This window comes from Helicoverpa zea, chromosome 5, assembly GCF_022581195.2.
Source record: "Helicoverpa zea isolate HzStark_Cry1AcR chromosome 5, ilHelZeax1.1, whole genome shotgun sequence".
Classification (NCBI taxonomy): domain Eukaryota; kingdom Metazoa; phylum Arthropoda; class Insecta; order Lepidoptera; family Noctuidae; genus Helicoverpa; species Helicoverpa zea.
The window spans coordinates 19943-46915 of record NC_061456.1 but is presented as its reverse complement, the minus strand read 5'-3'; the positions used below and the strand labels follow the sequence as shown (position 1 = coordinate 46915).

The following is a 26973-nucleotide window of genomic DNA, read 5'->3' as shown; positions in this document are numbered from 1 at the left end:
AGTTAAGGTTTATATAAAATGTTGTCTTCAAATGCACTCCGCCGCGCTTCCAGCGATGGCTGCTGGGCCTATAGCCCAATGGTTGACCAATGGCAAACCAATGGAATGGCATTGGAATACGATTGGTCTTATATTAATAGCCGAATGCCTGCTTAAGTTAAAACTGCTTTAAGATTCCATTGATATCCAATTGACACATGAAATTAGCAGAATTAAGCCCCAGACTTACTCACTTAGGACGCAGTCGCACGGCGCCGCTTGTTAAGTAGGTGCAAGCTCACTGTTTTCCCACCGTAGGCTTTTTACATTGACTTCATACAATGTTTTATATAAGGCAGAATAAGGCCTCTGCCTCGAATTTTGCGGGCAGCGGGGCGGCGGCGGCGGCGGCGCGGGAGCGGGGCGGGCAACGCATACCTGTTCTCGAAACTAGCGGGCAGATCGCGCGGCAATATAGCAGTGTCGTGTTGTGTTCTGTTGTGTTTGCTGTTCCATATGGGTGTCCTCTCAAAGATGGCCAAAATAATTAGCTCTTGCACGTCCGAAGACATTTTGATACGTCACAAAAAAAATGTATAACACTATGCCTACAATGCAGACGCCCAACGCGGGCGGTCACCGCTTGACTGGAGCGCACCGCTCGTTGCCCGCCGCCGCGCCGCTGTATTCGAGGGCCGGTCCATTTGATTATACGCGTAAGATCCTGCCGCTCCCGCGCCGCCGCCGCCGCCGCCCCGCTGCCCGCAAAATTCGAGGCAGAGGCCTAAAGGATTTAAGGGTCAAATTCATATGACAAGTTATCGCTGGTTTGTCGCTCCGTGTGAAATGGTGCCATGCCGCCGCCGTGCCGTTCATGTGTGCCATGACCTTAAGGCGTCGTCCTAATTGGGAGCGATCGCGATGTGATTAGTTTAAACACACAGATTTCATCAGAGTGTACTATTTGGACCTCGGAACCTCGCAAGTGAGATCGTGAGATGAAAAACGCATCGCGCCATCGCGCGATCACTGCCAAAAGTCGACCACACACCGCACCGGTTCATGTTTCCCGAGGATACGCTATCACTAAATGGTTGGATTTATAAAACAAAAGGAAGTAAAAGTCTTTGTATATTGTATACATATTAATAAAATATATACATTTGTTAATAAATCTCATAAAACAAGTCGACTAAGCCACATGCTAGTAACAATACTGTTTTTTCCACGTAGGTAATACATATAAGGTCCAGTTCAGATTGATCGATGTTATCTTGTAAACTAGTGAGGTTCCTTTCCTTTTATCCACAGAAGTACTTCTTGGAAATATTAACTAAACCAGGTTTTTATACGAACAAACGAAATAACAGTCTTCACTATTATTAGAAAAAAAACCTGCATTATGCATCAATGACACTTCAATACAAAAATATCCTTGTTGTTTTATTGTTTTTCATTTGAAATGAGCAAACTAAAGTCAGACAGGCAGCGTGGGCGCTCGGCGCGCTTGCAGCTTGGCGCGGTTGTAGGCCAGCACCCCCAGCGCCGCCAGCGCCATGCCCAGCAGGTTCAGCGGCGGCGCGGGGTTGCGCAGCAGCAGCAGCGACGCGCCCACCACGGCCGCGCGCTTGGCGGCCGACGCCACGGCGTACGCCAGCGGCGTCACGCGCGACAGCACGCTGAACGCCGCCACCGCCTGCAGCCACGCCAGCACCCCGTCCGCCGCCAGCAGCGCGCCGCCCGCCGCCCAGCCCGCGCGCGGCGCCGCGCCCGCCAGCAGCGCCGGCCCGTCCGCCCACGCCCACAGCGGCGTGAACAGCAGCAGCGCCAGGCGGCCCAGCACCTGCAGCAGGCGCAGGTGGTGCACGCCCGTGTCGCGCATCACGCGCTTGGAGAACAGGTGCTGCAGGCTGAGCAGCGCCGCCGCCGCCAGCGCCGCGCCCAGCCCCAGCGCGTCGAACTGCAGCTCCGTGGCCGACGCCACGCCCACGCCCAGCGCGATCAGCACCAGCGCCAGCGGCACGCCGCGCGGCACTCGCTCGCCGAACAGCAGCCGCGCCAGCCCCGCCGTCCACAACGGCGTCGTTGCTTTCACTGAGGACACACGCCGCACATTTATATAACAACTCTTCATTAAGATTCTGGAAACGGAAGACACACCAAAACATTGGTCAAAATCCACAATAAAATTATTCTATTGCACATAAAAGGGGACAGAAGCGACCTTGGAAACTACAGGGGCTTGATTCTGCTAACTTAATAATGTGACAATTGAATCTCAATAGCAGTTTTAACCTTAGCGGTCATTCTGCTGCTAACATAAGACCAATCATATTCTAATGAAATTTCATTGGTATGCCATTTGGTCTATAGGGTAGTCTGCTACTCATATTGATGCATATTACAATCGTAAATCATTTGCAGACAATATGATTCATTATTAAATCACGGAAAAAAAGTAATGGTTCCCAAGAAAATGACAGATACTGTTACTGTTACTGTTACAGCCTTTTTATCGTCCCACTGCTGGGCACAGGCCTCCTCTCACACGGAGAAGGATTGAGCATTAATCACCACGCTTGCTCAATGCGGGTTGGTGATTTCAGACTTTTTATAGTCCAGGTTTCCTCAAGATGTTTTCCTTCACCTTTTTATCAGCCATTGATGTCTAAGTATACTTAGAAAGTACATACAAACTTAGAAAAGTTGCATTGGTACTTGCCTGACCCTGGAATCGAACCCACACCCTCATCGAACCCACATCCTCATCAAGAAAATGACAGATAGTGTTGTATCTACTGGTTAGTGAGCCTTTGCCAAGTAAAAAAACATTGCACCGAACCCTTCGAGCCGAGACCCAAGAAATGCAGATTTTTGGACAAATTGTTGTCAAAATCTCTCAAGACATTCGGATGATAATCTGACAACATAGTTTCTTCTTTTATTACCTACTAGCTTCTGCCAGCGACTTCGTCCACGTTAGATTCGGAATTTGTGAAAAGAGAGGAAGAAATCATAAACACCAGCCTGTCCAATTATCTAAATCTATGCGTACCTGCTACTACTTCACCAAACTATTAATAATCTATTATTGTAACTTGAGCGAATATTTATACACTACCAAAATAACTAACACTAACATATATATTAAAATAACAACGAAAAATAGTTAAAAATAAATTATTTAGAACCTAAAAGTCGCGCTGATAAGCAAGGTCTGTTAATTATTGTCGACCATGGTTGAACACTCTGAACGTCTATTCGCATCAATCGCATCAACAGCCAAATATTGTATGTATGAGCTCGGCGACCGTTACTCAAAAATGATCCAAGCGTGATTCAGTATTCACGCGCGATGGCTTATTACCTTATTTCATAACTGGTGTTTCTTTACCGATTTATATGATTATTTTTTTATTGAATAGGTAACAATATTAACTTTTTTTAATGAGTGTGAGTTACGAGTCCTATAAACGTAGGTAAAAGTAGACAAATATAATCAGAAAGCTCCGAACTGCTAAGCTATCCAGAGTTACACGTTACTGTGAGTCAACCATAAAAGATATACATATGCCGTCATGGGATATTTTTTACATAACATTAAGGAAAACATTTCCACCATACATATTTCCTATGTAGCTTTAACCATTAAGGCTGCACACGCAACGGAAGCTTAAAAATGGAGAAACTTCTCCCGTTTTCCCAACATTTCCCTTCACTGCTACGCTCCTATTGATTGTAGCGTGATGAAAAGTATCCTGATGAAAATACTGAAAACTAGAATTGAACACACATTTTGAGGGGCTGCCATACAACAAACGTGATTTTTTTGTCCGTTTTTAGGGTTCCGTAGCCAAAATGGCAAAAACGGAACCCTTATAGTTTCGTCATGTCCGTCTGTCCGTCTGTCCGTCTGTCCGTCTGTCACAGCCGATTTACTCGGAAACTATAAGTACTACAGTGATGAAATTTGATGGGAATATGTGTTGTATGAACCGCTACAAAAATATGACACTAAATAGTAAAAAAAAGAATTGGGGGTGGGGCCCCCCATACATGTAACTGAGGGATGAAATTTTTTTTTTCGATGTACATACCCGTGTGGGGTATCAATGGAAAGGTCTTTTAAAATGATATAAAGTTTTCTAAAAAACATTTTTCTTAAAGTGAACGGTTTTTGAGATATCAGCTCTCAAAGTCGTAAAAAGTATGTCCCCCCCCCTCTATTTTTATAACTACGGGGTATAAAATTCTAAAAAAAATAGAGGTGATGCATGCTAATTAACTCTTTCAACGATTTTTGGTTTGATCAAAGTATCTCTTATAGTTTTTGAGATAGGTTGATTTAACTGTAATTTACGGAACCCTTCGTGCACGAGTCCGACTCGCACTTGGCCGGTTTTTTATAAATAATGGTACGGAACCCTTCGCGCGCGAGTCCGACTCGCACTTGGCCGGTTTTATAACAAGCTACCTAAATGTACGTATGTATGTGCCTACTATTTGAAATTTAAAAAAATCTTTGACGTACGTTTGAAGTATGCGCAAGCAGTTTCCTATGGATGTGTTTCATCTATGTAATAATTAATAACAATAATTCAGGTTTATTTAATTCCACATTAATTTACACGACCAAATGATCTGAATCAGGGATATTTATATATTAATTATTTATTAATTATTAATGTGGACCCACTTAGGGTAAAAGCCTCCTCCAAAGAATTCGACTTATTTCTGTCTCTGGCCGTTGACATCCAGTCTCTTCCTGCGGTAGCCACAATCTCATCCTGCCACCGGCCACATGGACGCCCTCTTACTCGCTTGCCTAGTGGGCCTTTCCAGTTTGTGATGCTGATTGTCCAACGATTGTCCGTGTATCTCGCAACATGACCAGCCCACCTCCATTTTAAACTTTTAGCGAAATTTAGAGCATCATTTACTTTGGTAATTTCTCGAATTTCTGTATTTTTAACTCTGTCTCTCAGCTTTCAGTTTAAGCAGCTTCTTTCCATTGCTCTCTGAGTTGTCTGGATTTTGTGTCTTGCTTTCTGGTCGTAGGTCCATGTTTGGCAGCCGTAGGTAAAATTGTCGAGTCTAAAATTATCCTTTTTAATTTAATGGGTAATTTCGATTTCAGAACCTTTTTTTGAGCCCAGTACTTTTTCCATGAGATAGCTACTCTTCTGTTTATTTCTTCCATATTCGTCTTTTCTAAATGAAATTTGTTTACCAAGATAAACGTAACTCTCTACATACTCGAGTGGGCTAGGCAGATAATGATGACAGCTGTTTATGCGGTTTCACCCATATACCAAGGGATTTACTCCATGTATTTATGCTGTCCTGGTACATGGTGAGCAGTAGTGTTGAAACTTTGAGAATGTAGGTGATTGGTATGCTCATGTATGTCGTGCTTTCCTGGTAAATGGCGAGCGATTAGATCAGCATTGCATTGATTTATGCAGATCTGGTACTTTACTTTTTGGTTTTATCACATTGTTTTTAACTAACCCACGCCCTGGGGAAACTTCTTCTGGTTCCCAGAAAGGACATAGTCCATATTCAGCATGGAAAGTATACCTTCCTAACAGTAAAAGAATTATTCAAATTGGTTAAATCGATTCTTCTGTCAAACAAACAAACACACAGATATATCTACAAACAATCAAATCTCCCCTAAGACTCACCAATCTTTTCTCTTAATTGATTAATATAGATATAAATTATTTACAAAACTACTTTTTAATTTTGATCTTAACTAGGAGAACAAATCTTTTCTTCCTTTGATATTATAGCTGTAAACTGATATCTATCACTTTCAACGAATTCTTATAATTTGTTATATCAGTGTACTTCATAATTGGAGTAATGTCTGGTATGATTTGGTTGTGTCCTAGTGGGTAAAAAACCAACCGTTCAAGTATGAGGGTGTGGGTTTCGATTCCAGGTCAGGCAACTACCAACCCAACTTTTCTAAGTTTGTATGTACTTTCTAAGTATATCTTAGACCAGCGGTTCCCGAATTCTTTTGGCTTCGGAACCCTTTTTGTTTCACCATTTTTCGGCAGAACCTTAGCAGTAAAAAGACGTAAATACACTTAGGTACGGCTCGTAGCGTATGGTAGCGCACCAAATGGTTATATGGCTAGAGGCATACTCAGTATACTCAGGCGTAGCATGGCTATCTGCCACATGGGCCAGAAAACAATTTAGCCGCCCTTGACTTTGTGTATTATGTGAATAGTTTTCAGTTTGAAGACGGACAAAGTAAACGCAAAAAGAAATAGATTGGGTTTGTACAGGTGCGAGGCAAGCGAGCACGATTTTTTTTAAATAAAAGAAGTTCCAAGCACCCGCTAGCATAGAAAGACATGCAGCGGTAGCCAGTACCGCGAGCGAAGCGGGCGCGAATTTTTTTTAGTTTAATTACCTACACAAAATAAACAAAACCACTGTAAATTAATAAGGTCTCAAAAAGTACAATATCCACACAAAAAAGCAAATGCAAATGAATAAGAAGCAGCTAGCGAAGAAAGCGCTGCTGCTTTTTCTGAATCAGAGGGATAAAAAATAAACATCAAAGGAAACCTCGACGGAAGAGCGCGTAATTTTTTCGGTGTTGGATACCTGAGCAATTAAACGAACATAAAAGCATCACACGTAACATGGAGTCGCGAGCGAAGCGAGTGCGTTGCCCCGGTAACTGGGTTAAGGAGGTCAGATAAGCAGTCGCTCCTTGTAAAGCACTGGTACACAGCTGCATCCGGTTAGACTGGAAGCCAACCCCAACGTAGTTGGGTAACGGCTCGGGAGATGATGATGATGATATTTGATATGATGATTTCATGTAATGTACTGTCAGCTGTGCCAGTAAGCTGCCTCTCATAAATAAATAAAATGATTAGAGCTAACCTGTGTGCGCGTAGGAGATGGGCACCTTCCAAATAGACACCTGTGAGCATATGGTGGTGAGGAACTTGGCGAAAGCGAGCGGCACCAGCGTGCGCCAGTAGTAGCGGCGCGGGAAGTCCGTCTGGCGCCGTACGCCGCACGCGGCCAGCGCCGGCGCGCTCAGCAGCACCACGCTCAGCAGCTGCACCATGGTCACCGTCACCGGGAACGGGAAGTCCGTCAGCACCAGCTTGCCCACCACGTTGCTGGCCGAGCTGGCGGCGTACCACGCGCCGCACAGCAGCACCACCGTCAGCGCCTCGCGCCGCGACCCCTCCGTGCCCATCTGCCCGACCGCTTACCGCTGCCCGGCCTTGCCTAGCTCTCCGCAGAGATTACATATCCTCTTCGACCATCTCGATGTGTTCAAAACATTATTTTTAAATAACATTGAAAGGCTGATAATTATTTATAAATAATGGAATAACATTTGCCTGAACTTTAAAGAATTCGGTTTATTGATAAGTCAGCAACATTTCGGTTCGTAACTATTCATAACCGTAATAACAGTATCACTTAACTCGCATCACCAGCACAGCAGCAGATACATTTTGACAACTCGACGATACTTCTCACTGACAGTTGTCTGACACTAACTTCTTGACACATCATCGTTACCATCACCGATTGTCACCGACAAAGCCACAGGTAATACCATTGACATATTATATTCTAGCGATAGACAAGAACATCCATACCATCGAGCTTAGAATTTATGTCAATGATCCATACAAATAATTTACCTGCTTATGTCGTCTGTTGACATCTTGTTGACGTATTGTGACCTGTAGTCTTCCTCATTGATGTTAATTGCAGAAGTGACATAATATTTTCGCTCGTATTTTGCCTACATTTTTCATTACTCAAAAAGTTTATATCTAAGTGAATTCAAAATCATGTAATATATCAAAAAGTTTATTTATATCTAAGTGAATGCAAAATCATGTAATATATTAAAACCAGGAACTTATTTATAGGGTTTTTTAATATTAATTACGATGTTTTTTTTTCTTAAGATCCTATCACATAGACCTATCACAAATTTTCGCGAATTTAATTATTTTTTCTTGAAAGTAAGAACATACCATGACAAAGTGAAGTCTGTTTTCATTGATATTTTACCTACTGCCAGTTTTATCACACATCTGTTTCTGCACGATTTTCTTAATCCATAATTTAAGATGGCGGGCGGGAACAAATTAATACATATTTGTAAAATTGAATTATTATAAATGAAAAGTATGATATACAAGCGTTGTAATAGCATGAACAGCGTGTAATTGTACTAACTTGACTCTCGAATAGTTTATATGTGTAAGTTTATACCTTGATATGTATTTTCTATTTTATAATTGTCGTTTCATAGACATCCATCTGACGCAGGTGTCAAAATCGCTCTGATTTGCCATTTTGGGCAATGCATAGTCTGCAGTGCATTTCAGTGTGGTAAGCTTTTTGTTCGGAACGTTCTATCTAGTACGTAGTACATATACAGGGTTACTGGTAAGTAGACCGCATCCTTTCAGGAGGTGATAGTATAGGTCAATACGGACAAATTTGACCCTGGGATACACTGGGCAAAAGTTAACCCGTTTCAAGATAATCGAATTTCAAGATCGGTCGTCTAGGTACACGTATAAATTTTCATTATTAGTCAAAAGTCTCGTTTTTGTGGACTTTTGTGTGTTTTTGGATAGAAGATGAATCATTTCATAATAACAAACCATAAAACTGTACAAATCACAGAGGAAATTATAGCGAACAGCAATTACTTTTTTAGTAGATATTTTCTCAAAAATATTACTCTTCATTTTTTTGTGCAGAATACTTAAAAAACATCTACATTTGTCTAGCTATCCAAAAAGCCACAAAATACACAAAAACTCGCAAAAACGAGACTTTTAACTAGTAATAAAAATGTATACGTGTACCTAGACGACTTGTAAAGAATCGATCTTAAAATTCGATTATCTTGAAACGGGTTAACTTTTGCCCAGTATATCCCAGGGTCAAATTTGTCCGTATTGACCAGTACTATCACCTCCTGAAAGGATGCGGTCTACTTACCAGTAACCCTGTATATCGATGGGTATAATACCGTATCTTGGTAATCTCCTTATAAACACTGACCTCTTTATTTACCACAGTGCCTTATAAAACATATATAGATAATCATATTATAATAGATCTAGTTTTATTCCCTATTTTATACTTTTTAATTGTTTATAACAAAAACGTTTCCGTGAACATTTTATGACGGTGTTGATAAGATATGACGTTCCGTTCCTTGCATTCAGGTACCTATGGTCAGCGCCATCTAGTCATGAGCTAGGAAAAGAATTTTAAAAAAGTATAAAGATAATAACTCATTTTAGTTCGTGACGAGTTCGATCTTCCTTAATACAAGCTGACCCAACACACTTCGTATCGTTTAAACCTTCCCTAGACCTCTATAAACATTTTAAAACCAAAATAAGCCAAATCTGTCCAGCCATTCTCGAGTGTTAGTCAGACTAACGAAAGGCAATTGATTTTTATTTATAAAGAGAAGAAGAAGAAGATGTACTATGATTTATGTAATAAACCGTGGACATCTATCGTGAAATAGTTAGCAATATGGCATGTTCACTTTCTTTTCGACAACGCTCAGTCAAGGAAACTGTCCCCCCCCCTGCGTCCCCCTCTTTTTGGTTAGTCGGCAAATGCCATACCCTAATCTAAACATAGTCTGTGGAATGGATTGAGTAGATCAAGATGAATTAATTTGTCTGTGGCACTCTACATCTGTCATGTAGAAAACAAGAAAGTTTTTATTTTTCCCAAAAACTATTAATTTATTCAATTTATTTCCATTAAGTAGCAAGGGTTAATCTCGCATAACGTCAAATAATATTTTTATTTTAGCTGTGCGCATATTATTTCCGTTTTGATAGTAATCAAACGTTTTAGTTAAGTTGAAAACTTAACACTCATTTATGGACCATATTATGGACAGACTGTCATCTCCTGGATATCTTCTAGAATTGTAATTGAGGTACGTGGAATGCAAGTGTGTGTGGTGACTGTTCACTTATTACAACTAATGTGCTTTTCAAAACTCAATTGCGAATTTTTAAAAGTAGTAAACAAATACAAAAAAGAAAACCTATCTAAACAGCTTGTAGGAGTTGCAAAATCAGGACACACCTACTGCCCCTACTGGCAGCAGCATCATTTGTGGATGAAATATTCATTTTTAAGAATCCAATTTATTCTATTTGTTGTGTTCAGTTATCAAGTCTAACTTGTTGCTTTCAAACTTGAAGAAATTATTAGCTCACCATTCACAATATTGATTCGTATTTTGGGTTGATGAACCTTGATAGTGATATATGCAGCTTATACATCAGAATAACATATAGGCCACTCTTTATCTGTAGTCGTGAAAGTTTGTAGTTCTCTCAGCAAAGCAAGTGAGTGAAACTGCTGATGGATTTTAGTGAATTATAATCGTGTCAATGATTGTCTATATCATTTTGTTGTTTGTTAATTCAAATCTAAGCCATTCAAGCCCTTAGCTTGGAAACTGCAGAAATGTTGGCAGTCAAACAATCCCTGGACACTGTAAGCAGTTTCCACAGGACACGGGTGAAACATCTAGTGTGAGTAATATTGAAGTTCACGCCGCCAGTTACAATATCCACTACTGCCTTGTGTAAGTAAATGTGACTAAACCATGCAGTAAGGAAAGATGAGTATAGGTGCCATAATGCAGGTAGGTCAGGCATCTTCTAGGTCACATACATATGGTGGGCATGACCAAAAAAATCTGTTACAAGGGAACGTTCGGGTTCTTTGTGACATCTGTCAACAATTTTTGGCGTTATAAAAATTATTGCATCCAAAGAAGTGCAAGGGTGAAGACAGTAACGTGTGCTACTTTCTTAGGAGAGTTTCTGCTATGACACCTCTGCTAGCCAATTTGTTATCCATGGCACAAAGTAAATAAAATGGCACGTCAAGTGTATAATACTTGAGGTTGTGTCAAGTGGAGTGGTTGTCAGCATATGTGGTGGGCTTAGAAGTCATATTCAGAACGTGTTTAAATTGTAATTGCAGTGTTGTATTGTACATTAGGATGTTAGTATTGATATGAATAGACCTTGACAATAGAGTGTATGTTGATAACTAGCTACTGATTGTTAATTCTGTTTCTGATAGCCATTGTTTATCTTCTGTTGAGTCACCTCAAATGGATAAACCTTTTGTTGAAACACAACACAGATAAATGCAAATTGGTTATGGCCTTCACTAAATAAACCCTGTAAACTGCTAAATCTTTAATTTGTTGGGTGCTCACAATCTGCCTCTGCTCAGGCTAATTTATTTTTTCTGTACTATTTTACATGTCATTGGTTGATAGTACATATTATATTCAGCAGAATTGTTATTGTGATGTTTCTTGAATGAAATAGCCAGTTTTGATCATTCAAAAAGTAATCCACATTTATATAATAGGCATGATGACAGTAATTAAAAATCATTAAAATATTATACTTATTAAATTAAAGTTGAAGCTTGGAATATAAAACGCGCATTGTTTTCTTTTTTAATAATGTGATTAATATTTATTTTTATAAAATAAAACTACGAAATAAGGCAATCCGCCATGATATCTTGAACACCAATCAGAGCGCGTGACGTCACCTTTTGGTCGACGCATTAAAAACTCGCACAAACGTCACATTTCGTATTGTAAACTTCCTCTGCGAATCTCTGTGTTTTCATTAATTAATTGTTTATAACGAGTACTATTTGAATGTAAATGTTATTAAAATCCAATATATAAAATAACACGAATCATGAAGCAAGGATTGATTAGGCAAACAACGCTAATTTGCCTAGAATCGATATATGCTAGGAGAGTTTTTGGCATCAAATAAAGATATCTTTAGGATGCAAAAAAGATGTATTATGTCTATGTGTAAACTAAAAGTAACAGACAGTTGTGCACCTTTTTAGGGTTCCGTACCCAAAAGGTAAAACGGGACCCTATTGTTTTCGCTCCTCTGTCCGTCCGTCCATCCGTCCGTCCATCCGTCCGTCCGTCCGTCCGTCCATGTTGGATTTTTCACAGATGATATATTTCTGTTGCCGTTATAACAACAAATACTGAAAATTTGAATAAAATAAATAATTTGGGTGGCTCCCATACAACAAACGTGATTTTTTTTTATGGTACGGAACCCTTCGTGGGTAAGTCCGAGTCGCACTTGGCCGGTTTTTTACCATTTAGACCTCGTACAAAACCTATATTATACTAGAATCTAGAAAACTATGTAAAAACTTACATCAAAGTGATCTTCACAAAAATAATGGTGTGGGTAAAAAATACTGGGCAATATTGGTTTTGAATCTCGCCTTGCAAGTTTAAGCCACTTTTTTCGTATTTTTTAATGTGAGAAACCAGAGAAACGTACACAAATAACTTAAAATGAGTTGTTATGGATGTGTTCTTACACTGGGGGACCCCACACCACTTATTCACTTTCGAATTCATATTTAATAATACAAAAAAACTTAATTATTGAACGAGCGTTGTTTACTTGCATCTTGTCAACCCAAGGCGTGACGTCACAAGTGACGGCATGACACTAACAAGCGTTTTCGCGCCGGATTCAAAGTGGACAGAGAAAAATGCAATTATTTGACAAAAAAACTTCGCATTTTTTTAAAATTAATGATTTTCCGTCTAAAATAGACGTATACCTACATCATACAAAGGAATTTAAAAATTTGTCATCATGCCTATTGACTAGCTGTTTCTCCATGGTTTTACCTGCATCCTGGGGACTTTGTTTGAATTGTAGAAAATTAAGTCATTTTTTATATATATAATAATATATAATAATAATAAGCCTTTTATTCTGAACCAAAACATAGTTACAAAAACATACATAAAATATTATTTACACTACAATATGTCTCGTAGTTCAGTGTGCCTTTTGGCATAGGCCTCCTCTAACTTCTTCCATTGGGTTCTGTCCCTTGCCACTCTTCGCCACTTATTTCCTGCCGTGAGTCTCAAGTCGTCTTCCCATCGCATTTGTTGACGTCCTCTGTTGCGTTTGCCATCTCTGGGGTACCAATCGGAGACAACTGTACTCCATTTGTTTTGCGGGTCTCTCATCATGTGGCCAGTCCACCTCCACTTCTGTTGGTCGATGCGTGTTAGTATATCCACTATTTTGGTTTTTTGTCGTATCGTGCTGCTTCTTACTCTGTCTTGTTTCCTTATGCCGGTCATACTCCTTTCCATGGCTCTTTGACAGCGTTCAAGCTTTTCCCTGTGGTGTTTTGTGAGTGACCAGGTTTCGCACCCATAGGTTATCACTGGAAGCACACATGTGTTAAAGACCTTTCTTTTTGTGGACATACTTAGCTCTTTAGATTTGAGAACTTCCTTAAGTGACCAGTACTTTTTCCATCCATTTAAGATTCTTCTGTTAATTTCTTTGGCGCTTTGGTCTTTGTGGGAGATTATCTGTCCTAGGTAGCAATATTCGTCCACATATTCTAGTGCCTGGTTTTCAATTGTAATGGCTATTGGATTGCTGTTAGTGAGTACTTTCGTTTTTTCTTTGTTCATAGATAGACCTACTTTCATGCTTTCCTCATTTAGTGTCTTTATCATTTCTTCTAGGTGTGCTGCGTTTTCCTCGAGCAAGACTATATCATCCGCAAATCGTAGATGGTTTAGTTTTTCACCATTTATATTTAGGCCAAATCGTTTCCAGTCCAGTTTGCGGAATATGTTCTCTAGTACCGCCGAAAACAATTTCGGTGAGAGTGGGTCTCCCTGTCTAACTCCCTTCTCGATCTTAAATTTTCTGCCCAAGGTGTCTAGTTGAATCCTTGCTTCGTTATCCGAGTATATGTTTTTGATGGTTGTAATGTAACTTGAAGATATCCCTTGGTTTTTTAGGCTTTCCCAGATAGATGTATGGCTTATGCTGTCGAATGCTTTGGAATAGTCTATAAAGGCCACATACAGAGTTTTGTTGTATTCTTTATATTTTTCTATTATTTGTTTGACTGTGTGTATATGATCCAATGTAGAAAATTTCCGTCTGAAGCCCGCTTGTTCCCGTGGTTGATTTTCATCAAGTTGTTTGCTTGTCATTTTATAAAACAAAACTTAATATTATGACTCATAACTAAACAAGATAAGAAAAAGATAAAAAGTACTTTGTTCAGAATAGGCTGAAAGTCAGCATTTTTTCAAGGTCAACTTTACAAAAGACAGCCTTTTACAAAACGTCTACCCTTCGCCATTTCCTATGTGTTTCTGCTGGGATGAAAAAAAAAGGTGAAACAAACTCCCCAGTGAATTACAACTGTACATTGTCTCGTTGGTCTAGCTAGTCACTAGTGGTCGAAAGCGTGACTGCTATGGCTGAGGTCTCGGGTTCGATTCCCGAAATCGCTTTGTGGATTTTATAAACTTTCACAAAGCAGCCCGTACCTAGTCTGGAAGTTGTTGACTGATTCACCCGTGCATCAGAGAGCACTTTAATAAGGGCTATGAGAGTGAAGGATTAGTGAGTGCACTTGTGTCTGCGCAAATGCTTGGGCACTAAAAGATGTCCTGCGCAGCTGGCTGATCTTTTTATATGAGAACAGCAGCGGTGGCTGTAACCAGCCGTAGACGTTTTATTATAAAACAAACTTGCTTCCTGCTGTCTGTCTGTCTGTCTGTCTGTCTGTCTGTCTGTGTCCATATGTTTGCTTTACTCTTTAAAAATAAGCAACGAATTTTGATGCAGGTCTTATTACGTATAGATTGGTTCAAGAGGAAGTTTATACATGTATAGTTAAGAAGAGAAAAACTATTAATTATACATCAATAAAATACGTATGTATTTTATTAAAAATACGTATGTGCCCGGGTAACTGGGATGAGAAGGTCAGATAGGCAGTCGCTTCTTGTAAAGCACTATCCCAACATGATTGGGAAAAGGCTCGGAGGATGGATGGAAAATACGTATGTGAAATAATTGCCTGGCTAATACAAAAATATGCTGATGCAGGCTGTTGAACAGCCCACACAAATTTTCGGTATAGCTCCATATATGGCCATACATAACGGAAATGTTTGAGAAATATTGGCAGTACGTTACTGGATAGTCTAGCAGGTATTGCTTGCAATCTGCATTAGGATATGCACAGACAGCGGGAAGCGACTTCGTACTACTCAAACTACATAGTGATGATGAAGTTCTGTCAGCAGGCAGCAGTGCGCGAGCAGAGAGCGTCGAGCGGGCGGCGGCGGGCGGCGCGGTGATGCGGCGATGGCCTCGCGCCGCGTGACGCGCAAGTGGGAGGTGTTCGCGGGCCGCAACCGGTTCTGGTGCGACGGGCGCCTGATGACGGCGCCGCACCCCGGCGTGTTCGCGCTCACGCTGGCGCTCATCTGCGGCACGTGCGCGCTGCACTTCGCCTTCGACTGCCCGTTCCTGGCGGCGCGCGTGTCGGCCGCGGTGCCGGCGGCGGGCGCGGCGCTGTGCGCGCTGACGCTGGCGGCGCTGCTGCGCACGGCGCTGTCGGACCCCGGCATCATCCCGCGCGCCGCGCCGGCCGAGGCGGCGGCGCTGGAGGCGGCGGAGGCGGGCCGGCCGCCGCCGCGCGCGCGCGAGGTGCTGGTGCGCGGCCGCCCCGTCAAGCTCAAGTACTGCTTCACGTGCAAGATGTTCCGGCCGCCGCGCGCCTCGCACTGCTCGCTGTGCGACAACTGCGTGGACCGCTTCGACCACCACTGCCCGTGGGTGGGCAACTGCGTGGGCAAGCGCAACTACCGCTACTTCTACACGTTCGTGGTGTCGCTGTCGTTCCTGGCGGTGTTCGTGTTCGCGTGCGCGGTGACGCACGTGGCGCTGCTGGCGCGCGGCGCGGGGCTGGCGGCGGCACTACGCGCCACGCCCGCCTCGGCCGTGGTGGCGGCCGTGTGCTTCCTGTCCGTGTGGTCGGTGCTGGGGCTGGCCGGCTTCCACACCTACCTCGCCTCCACCGACCAGACCACCAACGAGGACGTGAGTCATTTCAAACATTACTACATCCTACATTATTGTATTTATCTACCTACTTTTTACTCTTTCAAGCCAAAACTACCAATTAAAACTTATCAATAGTGGGTAGGTAGGTATATGTATGTAAAGAAAATAGGTTTTAATTTAATTATTTTTCTTTTTGTTCGACGTGCTTGCACGATGTTTTTTTTGGATGTCTTAATTTGGCATTCGATTTTACTTGGAATTTTTATTTAAAAATGTGATTAAAATAATAATGAATTTATAATCTCTAGCTTTGTAAAAATATACATTAACACTTCAATAATAAAAATATCCTATCCCAAACCATAGTCTTATATGTATACTAGCGGATACTTTACTTATATCAAAATAATGTATAGGCTTCTTTTTATACATAAGCGGGAGGTAGTTCTCCCGGGACGCAGGTGAAACCGCGGGCGTAAAATAATGTATATTTATTTAGGTTATTGCTACTGCTCCATCTGCGTTAGCGTTAACGTTAATGTCAATGGCCAACTACACGTTACTTAGGGCATTAAAAACGCGCGTTGGCTACAATTAAACCGACACTCGAGTTATCGCTTAACGCTTAATGCTATTAATAATGACATTTGTATAAAATGCCATTAAAAAGTTGGCCACATCTGTGTAACGCCAAAATTTTACGCGTTAAGACGCAGATGGAGCAGGAGCATATGAAAATGTACCTATATGTTATTCGTGTGTTTCAGATCAAGGGTTCTTTTTCCACACGCCGTGGCGTGTCTAATCCGAACCCGTACTCGCGCGGCAACGCCTGCGCCAACTGCTGGCACGTGCTGTGCGGCCCGCTCGCGCCCAGCCTCATCGACCGGTACGTGTCGCCCCGCGCCCCGCCCCGCCCCGCCCCGCCCCGCCCGCCTCGCCGCTCACTGTCCTCTGCTTGCAGGCGCGGCGTCTTCACCGTCGACGTGAAGGACGAGTTGCCGCCGAGCTTCGTGCGCGCGCTGTCCGCGCCCGCCGCCGCGCCGCCCGCGCCCGCCGCCCCGCCCGCGCCGCTCGCGGGCAGCTACACCAACCTGTTCGAGGGCGGCTACATGAACCGCTCGCTGGACCTGGACCCCGTGCCGCTGCAGGCCACGCCCGAGCCGCGCCGCCGCCCGCGCTCGCCCGCGCCCTTCGCGCTCAGCGCGCCGCCCGCGCCCGCGCCCGCCGGCCTCAGCGCCTCGCGCCTGCGCCTGCTGCACGACACCACCATGATCGACGCCGCGCTCGACCTGGACGAGCCCGAGCCGCCGCCGCACCTGGCGCCCGGGCCCCTGCACGCGGTGCCCGTGCACGCGGCGCCCGGGCCCCTGCACGCGGTGCCCGTGCACGCGGCGCCCGCGCGCGCGCTGGCGGCGCTCTGACGCGCGCTGCGGGCGGCGCGGCGCGGTCGGCGCCGGGGCCCGCGGCCCGCCCGGCGCCCGGGGCCCGCACGGCGCCCGGGGCCCGGCCGGGGCCCGCCGCGCGGCCCGCGCCCTCAGCCCGGACGGCGCCGCGCCCGCCTGGCCCGGTCCGCCCGACTGTATCGGCCTGTTCGGCCCCGGTTCGTTCGGCGTTACCGGGATCGTTGTGTATATAAATATATAAATAAATAAAATAATTATAATAAATAGCTTGTATTGTAGAGTTTCCGTGACTTTTATTTTGTGCAAGGATGCTTATAAACTTAATACCCAAACAGGACTGTTAGCTATCAAAATATTTACGAAAATGAACTCTATTCCAACGCATTAAGATTTAAAATTTGATGCACAATACACAAGAGCCGCTGTATATGCCGCACCTCTCCGTTCCGCCGGTCAGGGCCTCACTAGTGGCCCTGCATATGGCCAGGAGTTCAGCCTGGTAGACTGTGCAGTACGCTGACAAGCTCAGTTTTCGGCTCCGCAGTTCGGTCTGGTCGTCCCACATGGACAGCGCAGCACCGACTTTACCCTGGAGCTTGCTGCCATCTGTAAATATTCTGAGCGACTGCACGTTGTGTTGGTCTACCAGACTTCGGTCATCTAGACACCTGAAGTTCAGGGGCCCGATTCTCCTAAGTTAATAATGTCAAAATCGAATAGAAATCGAATCGCAATATGATAGCAATAGCAGTTTTAACCATATCGGGTACTCTGCTACCATTAAAAGACCAATCGTATTCGATTGACATTTGATTGGTGTGCGATTGGTCTGCTATTTTGGTGATTTTGGTCCATACGGTAGTTTGCTGTACAATCATTTTGCAATCGTAAATCATTTGCAGAAAAAATGATTCATTATTGAATGACAGAAAAGGATAAAAACGTTTATTTCAAAGAAAAAATAGCGGAATGCCACACATGCTTCAATCGTAATCGAGTCGGGATTGTATCTCAGTCGAATCGAGTCGAACGTGAATCGTATGTCGCTTAAGTAATATTAGGAGAATCGGGACCCAGGTCCATACGCAAGGCGGGGTGTGGTAGCTCTACAAATCCCACCACCCGCTCAACCTCCTGGTCTCCCAGCACTAGCCGGGTCGACCCTTTGCGAGCCTCGTATAATCTGGCTACTTCCTTTATACGCAGATCCAAAGGTAGTAAGTAACCCGGCGAGTAATAGGGCCGAGTTTAGGGAGACGGTGCGGTAGGACTTGTAGATTTTCTGTGCCCCACTGGACGGTGTTTAGGAGCTTGCGGACACACATTTCTTCAGCGGCGGGCGACCATGCGGCAGCAGCAAAGGATGACGGGTTCGACTGTTGCCATGAAAAATTGTGCGGATGACGTCGGGGTGCAGTCCCCAGCTTATTTTTGTAAGTATATATGTATGGCAGAGTGCAAGGCAAGCAAAAACTTGTGTGAGCGTGAAGTATGCGAGGCACGGACAGTTACTGCGTACTGGTCCGAGTGAACGGTTCTATCTGGGGGTTTACGCGAAATATATCCGGTATCCGAACACCATTCTTTCTCTCAACCCCCTGCGCCCCACGACCAGAAGAGACAGTGCTCCATTAGGGATCCTCCTAACTACGATCCCTAAACGATGTTAAGGGCCGACTCCCGGCCCAGGACCGTTGCCGAGGGAATGGAATGTCAATAATGGTTCAATTCCATTTCATCCAGGGCAACCTCAACCACTGTGCCAGAGCTCAGGATCTTCTCCTCCAGAGCATGGCAGAGTGGTCAATTCACGTGGCTGTGGTCGCCGAGCCATACTTCATCCCCGCTCGAGATAACTGGCTGGGATGCGCTGACGGTTTGGTGGCCATTATTGGTGAGACTTTGAGCGACCCGTCTCGGGGCCGCAGCTGGGTTGCTGCGGTCTCGGGTGGCATCGTCATTGTGGGGGCATATTTCTCCCCCAACAAGAGTCTTGCCGACTTTGAGGGTTTCCTTGTCGAGTTGGGCGCCGTCGTAGGCCGCTATCACCTGCGTCCCGCTCTGGTGCTCGGGGATTTCAATGCCAAGTCATCGGCGTGGGGATCTCCGGTCACTGACCCTCGGGGCGAGGTTTAGGTTAGGTCAGGGTTAGGTTAGGTTAGGTCAGGGTTAGGTTAGGTTAGGTCAGGGTTAGGTTAGGTTAGGTCAGGGTAAGGTTAGGTTAGGTCAGGGTTAGGTTAGGTTAGGTCAGGGTTAGGTTAGGTTAGGTTAGGTTTTTTTTTTTTTTTTTTTTTTTTTTTTATTTTTTTTTCTGCTTTTCCCCGTTCATGAGATCAACGGGACCTTGGTATTCTAAGTTTCTCATTCATGCCAGTTCTCGCAGTTATGCCTCTCGCACTTTCAAGCCTCATACGTTACACATGCATACTTCATCTCTTATTCTTGGCCGGGTGGGATTCCCGCTAATAGCCTATGAATTTCCTACAGGGATGTTACTATCAGGTTTGTTTTTATTTCAATAAGGTAGGTCACACATTTTTGTTTATTTTACATTTTAGAATTTGATATCTTATATTTATACCTTGAAATGTTTAATACTTACTAGCTATGTACATATGTATGTTACGAACAATAATTAGATGACAATGCATATTTATTTTTATGTTTACAATTTTAAAGGTTTATCTAACAATTTTACATTTGCTAGTTATTACAATGTTTACAAAGATTGATAATGACTTACAATTTCTTTATTTAATTGTAGTTTATACAATGCAAATAATTTATAAAGTTTAGATACTTTTCTTATTTTACTTAATAATAGATATGTAACTTTTTTCTTTCAAAACATTAAATTACATTAACTTAAACAATATTTTTAGTCTGTCCATTACATAGGTATTTAATTTAACAATGTCTTAAAGTTTTTGAAATATTTATACAATTTTGTTTGTTAAAAAATGTTTAATTTGTACACTAGCACTTTGTTACAATTTTTATGTTTTAACACATTGCAGTTTTATGACATGAAACAGCATATTTTGTAAAAAGTACCTAGTTCCAATAAGGAAACTACTATCTTATATATTTTTATTTGAGAAGTTTTAATCCTGTTCTTGTTTCACTTAATAGCAGGCACGCCCCTATCACACAAACTTTCCAATACTTAAGTCTATTTCACAATATGTCGTTTAGGTACTACTTTGTCTTATACAAACCGATGCGTCAATATAGGTAGATGCAAACGTTAACTTTTATTACATTTTATGTTTTGACCATATTTAACGTACTTACAACATATTATGTGTAGATAACAATTATTATAATGGAAAGAATTTGTTTATTTATGTACTTCTAACTTACTCAACTAGGAACTTTATGAAATTTTAAATCTTACAAAACTTATTGCTTATTAACTTATTAATACTTACTTATTACCTATCTAGTATCATTAACTAATTGTTTACTAGTTTGTACCACCTTTCAAACTTAATTGTTATTATGTCCCTTAACATATACCTACCCCAAAGTTTGAAGCTTATTATTTACTTTGTACCTCTCATTTTAGCTTTCTAATTTATCTATTTACATTGTCCAAGCTTACACTATGTAAATAAACCGAACTTTTATTTTTATTAATACTAGTTTTACTTTCTATTGCGTGCATTAGGGCACTGTATTTAATTCCATACCTTGGCGATTATTGTGTTTTAGTGGAGCTGTATAATTGCTTATATAAGTAATCTATTAGCATTTTTGTCTTGTTATTGATTTTAATGTTACATAAATGTTGCTTTTTCCTACTTGCAGTCTATTATGAGTAAGGTACTATTTCTTAATTTTGTTCTATTTAAATAATACATGTCTAATTTTCTTAGTTGTATTTAAGCATTCAATAACTTTAGTTGAGTTGGTTTGGCTTTTATGCAATTGTTTTAGTAGTTGTATTACTCACTTTTTATTAGTCTAATTCATTTACACTTCTGGATAACTTTTGGTAATAATATATATATACTTATTTTATATATATTTATTAACTTTTCTTATACTTTTTCTTAATTTGGGCGTGGTTGTGGGTTTGTGAGGTGTGTTGTGTGAATGTTTGTGTTTGCGATATACAATATATATACTCACTATATATTTGTTATATCGTTTTTTGTTTGTTTTTTGTTTATCCGGTGTCGCTGTATCTGGTTTAACCGATAGTTTGTTAGATTTTGTGTTGCATTCCCGGTTTGTGTTATTGTGTGTCGCGTGAATGTGTTTGTGTGTTATAGTGTGTGTTGCGTGCCAGCCAGTGAGTGGTAAGTCATACATAGGCTGTCGTTTGTCTGGCCAGGTAGTCCCATTTTCGGCGGACGGGGCACTCAGCGCTAAAGGCATTGTGGTCGGTCCTTTGTAACTTCGAGTGCGAGCAGTTACAGCACTGCGGTTCGTTCCCTGCGATGAAGTCTGCGCATTTCTCGCGCAGATGCGGGCCACCGCAGTGACTGCACCTGTCCGCACCTTCCGTGCAAAATTTCCGGCCGTGCCCGAATGCCAAGCATTTCGTGCATTGGATGAGCGGAGACTGGTCCTCCACTCTGACCCTTTGCAGGTCCAGGTAAAGGGCTCCAGCCTCCACCATCCTCCGCCATATAATGGGTTTTACCTGAACTATGATGTGTGCCGTTTTTGGATTTCTTGTCCTCTTTTTAAACTTAATTGTCATATCCGTGTCCTCTTCCGAAAGGTCCATAAAGATTTCTTTATTCTGAACACGTATTGCTTGTGTTAGCTCTTCGTCGTCACTATCAAGAAATACATCTTTTAGGATGACGAGTGGGTTTTTGTTCTTTATGTTGGAGACTATCAAGCCCTCTCCCCGGCTTTCTATTCTCTGTTTCACTTTGTCCAGTTCGGTTTCGGTATCGCATCCAACGATTATGGTTTGGTTCTTCGCCTTTCGCACCTTGTTTATTTTGAGCCCAGTTTCCCTGGCATCGACTGCCCTCCTCACTCGCCCGAGCACCTCGTCGGCAGTCTCCTGGTTGCCTTCGAGTGTGATCGCCATCGAGTGAAGCGCCGGCCGATGCCCGGGTCTGGCTGCTGTGACGCTGGCGTAAGACCTGTTAAGGGTCTCGCCTGGCTGTCTGCCTTTTGCGACGTCAAGTATTGTTTCTTTGGCTGTTACGACATCACCGGCAATACCGTCGAGCTTCTCGTCGAGAGTAATCTGAGTGCGGCCCACCACCAGGACGCTTTGCGTCGTCTGACTGATGGCCGCCTTAGCCTCGTCGATTTTGTCGACGATCTTGTCGATGATGTCGGACCCGCCATCGTCGCGCAGTGCTGTTTGCTGGTCGAAGCACCAAACCATTTTCTCTTCCAGTTGATTAAGCCGCGTTTGCAGTTGGGACTCCACTTCCTCCAGTTTTTCGAGCATGTGACCCTCATTTCCGGGAGGCCTGGCTAGTGCTAAAGCTGGTGTTCGTTCTTTAGTTTCCAGGCCGGTCACTCGCTTGCTAAGCTCGAACAGGATACGCAGACATTTATCTGATCTCTCCTCCAGGAAGGTCTTGATGTCCTTCCTCATTTGAGGGTACTCTTTGACCTTTGAGGGAATGTCCTCAAAGGTCTTCATCACTTCCTGAAGGAGCTCGTCGTTTGTTTTTGCCCCGTAATCCTGTTTTTTGTATATTGCCATGTTGTCCAGCGACCTCCTGTTTCTGTCTGGTCTGCGGATAAAGGTTAACGCAGCGTCCTGCGCTGGAGCGGATGGAGATGAAGGGGTACTGGAGGAGGTGCCCGGCTTGGGGTGTAAGCCGGAGGTTGTCGGTGTGCGATACATTTTGTTTATTTTTGTGTAACGTGTATATGTTGTGTGCGGCTTATGTGTGTGATGTGTGTGTGTTGTGTGTATGTGCTGTATGTTTGGCGAGAAGAACGGGGAACGTTGTCAGTCTGACCCTGTATAGGGGGGTCAGAGTCGATAATAGTGTAAAAACTGTACAGTTAGTTTAGGTATCAGTTGTACCTGAAGTCGGTTTGTGGACTATGTTTTAGCTCTTAAACGCCACCGGTTTGTCATCAATTATGTATAAAACCAAATTATAAGAAAATAAATTTTAATTTTAGGGGGGAGGGGGGAGGTCCAAACTGAGGGGGGGGGGTTCCTCTTATATGACTTTTGCCGTGGTGTCTTTGACACCACAAAGGCAGGATTTGAAGTCCAAAATGAGCTATCTCCCTTAGTTTCGGAGATATCGGGATTTGTAGGTTTTATTTAGAGGGTGTGCGGGGGAGGGGGTCCAAACCAGGGGGGATGGACGTTTTATATCCGACTTTAACCGTGGTGTCTTCGACACCACAAAGGCCGGATTTGAGGTCGAAAATCGTCTATCTCTCCTAGTTTCCGAGATATAACTAGCTTAAACACAGAACCTCCCTCCGTTGTGTCGGATAAAATTGTAAAATTTGTAAATTTATTTAACTACGTTTCTACTGAACCGATTTCGACGTGTGTAGGCTTGTTAGAAAGCTCTCGTCGGTGTCTTTCTATGCCGCTTTAAATTTTTATTAATTTATTTTTCCCTTTAAAACTACCCTAACATAAACATAAAAAAAAATCGAATTTTAAGCCGGGGCGTGTTATTTAAATTTAATTATTGAAGAAGTCTATTTATTAGGGTTGCAGTGTTTATAACGAGGGTTTTTGGGTAAGAACATCCGAATAATATTTAAAAATTTAACCCCTATGGTTAAGTTAAGACTTGTAACTTTAGGGCTGATTTCTACCCTGTTCCTGGGTGTTTTTGTCAATTTTTTCGACGTGGGGGTTGGTTTTTCGCCAAGCCCTTTACAATGGTATATTTGAAAATGAGAATTTTTTGTTATTTTGGAAGTCGATTTTCGATTCGCGATCTCGTAGATAACCTTGTTTTGCGGTTGATGCCGCTTGTAAACAAAATTATCAAAAAGTCTAGCGACTCGAAAAACACTCCAAAAATTTCAAACTAAAAACTAGCTTATAGCTTAGAGTCTTAACTATCTTAAAATCTAATTTGCGTCTGCGCGCAACCACGTCTTCACCCTCTTCTGAGGGGTGTTCTCCGTGCCACCCTCCCGCAACAACCGCAAAGTGGTTTGTTTTTATTTAAAAAATAAGTTAAAGTAAATTTTGGTGTTATAGTCCGATAAAGGGCTAACTGAACTACAATTTTGAAATAAGTTTTTTGAATTTGATTAATAGGGGGGGGGTTTTAATTTCGAAAGTAAAGATTTTGGAAAATATACTGTAATTTAAAATTTCAATTTTGACTTAACTACCGGGCCGAAAAATCTGAAAATTTGGGAAATTAAAGTTAAGGTAGTCTCTAATATAATAGTAGTGTAAAATTGGGGGGTCGTCGATCTTATTTTGCGGGAAAATGGCACTGAAAATGGTACTAAATTTTTCGACCTTTGAGGGGCTGTAGCTCCGTCCAGGGTGGTCCGATGGTCTTGATCCGGGTGCCAGGAGACTCGCCTTTCAAAGACGCGTCTTTTGATATAAGACACGCCTTTCCAGCTGTGCTGGAAGTAAAACCATGTGGCACGTGGTAGATGTTTTTCCGGGATTACGTCGGCGATTTTTCACCGGAAAAATCCCGGATGGTGTCCAGTGGACGGGGCTCGTCAAGCCGGTTGTTTTGACCCCAAAAAAGTGGGGGGTCGTCGATCTGGTTTCCGCAGCGTTTCACAAAAACACCAAAAATCACGGTTTTTCGAGCACAACTTTCACGCACTTTCTCCGATTTCCGGGCGGTTTTCACTATTGTGTTCTCCTCACTGAGACGCGTACGTGGATATACAACACTTGTATATTTACGCGAAAAAACCTATTTTCCCGATTTTTAGCAACGGAGCGTGGAAAAAACGTGGCGCTCGCGGTGGTGGCTGCCAGCAGACTCCGGTTAGGTTAGGTTAGGTTAGGTTAGGTTAGGTTAGGTTAGGTTAGGTTAGGTTAGGTTAGGTTAGGTTAGGTTAGGTTAGGTTAGGTTAGGTTAGGTTAGGTTAGGTTAGGTTAGGTTAGGTTAGGTTAGGTTAGGTTAGGTTAGGTTAGGTTAGGTTTTTTTTTTTTTTTTTTTTTTTTTTTTGTGTGGCAGGAGTGGGAAATCCTCATGGACACCCCGAGGGGTAGTGCCGGACTCTTACCGGCTAAAACCCACTCCTGCCGTCAGGTGTACCTCTGACATGATCAGAGACATTTTATGTCTTATCGATTTGTGTCTCTTTTATAGTTTTGGGGAGGGAAACGCTCGGATTTAGTCCGATGCGTTCCTTTCCACTACAGTCCTACATATGGCTTCCGCATATTCCATAAATTCGGCTCTTGTTCTTTTGCTTGCGACGAGCCCGTAGGCTTCGCCGATCGTCACATTGTTTCCTATTTTTTGGGCGAGGTTGTAGCGTTTAGCCCCAAACACTGGACACTCAAATAAAATGTGCTGGACAGACTCTTCAACCGCAGGGTCGCAGACGCATGACGGGCTCTCCCGACACTTGAAGCGGTGCAAGTATTGGGAGAACCCCCCATGGCCCGTAAAGATGCTAGTAACGATGCCCTGCGGCTGTATTTTGCGCACCAAGCGATATGCCTCCCTCGCATCCGGGAAGAACACTTTCGTGACGGAGGCCGTCACGCCCGTTTTATACCTCCTGTTCCATTCGTCAAGAGAGTCGCTTCGAAGATCCCCCTTGACGAATGAGATCGGGCACCGGTCATAATCAGGCTTCCTCCGACTCGAAAGTGCTGCTTCTTTTGCAAGCTCGTCGGCGCGCTCGTTGCCATCGATGCCGGCGTGGGCCTTGATCCAGAACAAGGTCACAGCTTTGCCACGGGTCAAGGCCACGCTGAGGTTTCGGCGCGCCTCGATTGCGAGGGAGTGCATAGACCCGGGATTGGTCACTGTCTGCAAAGCAGCTCGTGAGTCACTGTATATTCCGCAGCTCTCTGCTCCGCTGTTCAGGGCTTCGCTAGTGGCCCTGCATATGGCCAGGAGTTCAGCCTGGTAGACTGTGCAGTACGCTGGCAAGCTCAATTTTTGGCTCCGCAGTTCGGTCTGGTCGTCCCATATGGACAGCGCAGCACCGACTTTGCCCTGGAGCTTGCTGCCGTCTGTAAATATTCTGAGCGACTGCACGTTGTGTTGGTCTACCAGGCTTCGGTCGTCTAGACTTCTGAAGGTCAGGCCCATACGCAAGGCGGGATGTGGCAGCTCCGCAAATCCTACCACCCGCTCGACCTCCCGGTCTCCTAGCACTAGCCGGGTCGACCCCTTGCGAGCCTCGTATAGCCCGGCTGCTTCCTTTACACGCAGGTCCAAGGGTAGTAACCCGGCCAGTAGTAGGGCCGAGTTTAGGGAGACGGTGCGGTAGGACTTGCAGATTTTTTGTGCGAAGCCCCTCTGGACGGTATTGAGGAGCTTGCGGACACAGATCTTTTCGGCTGCGGGCGACCATGCGGCCGCGGCGTATAAGATGACGGGTTCCACTGCTGCCGTGTATATGGTACGGATGACATCGGGGTGCAGTCCCCAGCTGATTTTTGCAGCTCGTTGCAGCTGCTTCGCTATGTTTAGGGC

At 43.4% G+C, this 26973-nt stretch overlaps 2 protein-coding genes across 4 annotated transcripts; one reads left to right on the top strand and one right to left on the bottom strand.

The window, feature by feature from the left end:
* Positions 1-1097: 1097 nt before the first annotated feature.
* LOC124630282 (solute carrier family 35 member E1 homolog) lies at positions 1098-7219 on the bottom strand. The gene is made up of 2 exons (XM_047164099.1): positions 6892-7219; positions 1098-2073 (listed from the first exon to the last, which is right to left on the bottom strand). The coding sequence occupies exons 1-2, from the start codon at positions 7214-7216 to the stop codon at positions 1457-1459; spliced, it is 942 nt and encodes a 313-aa protein (XP_047020055.1). The 5' UTR covers positions 7217-7219; the 3' UTR covers positions 1098-1456.
* A 269-nt stretch (positions 7220-7488) lies between these two features.
* Positions 7489-17651, top strand: LOC124630281 (palmitoyltransferase ZDHHC18-like). Of its 3 annotated transcripts, none has more exons than XM_047164098.1 (4): positions 7489-7578; positions 15197-15998; positions 16730-16851; positions 16927-17651. In XM_047164098.1, exons 2-4 carry the CDS (start codon positions 15261-15263, stop codon positions 17384-17386), a joined length of 1320 nt encoding a protein of 439 aa, XP_047020054.1. In that variant the 5' UTR covers positions 7489-7578; positions 15197-15260; the 3' UTR covers positions 17387-17651. The 3 variants fall into 3 exon arrangements, with proteins under 3 accessions (XP_047020054.1, XP_047020051.1, XP_047020052.1); XM_047164095.1 differs by lacking the exon at positions 7489-7578 and adding an exon at positions 9646-9964 and having other exon boundaries at positions 15200-15998; XM_047164096.1 differs by lacking the exon at positions 7489-7578 and adding an exon at positions 9647-9964.
* Positions 17652-26973: the final 9322 nt, after the last annotated feature.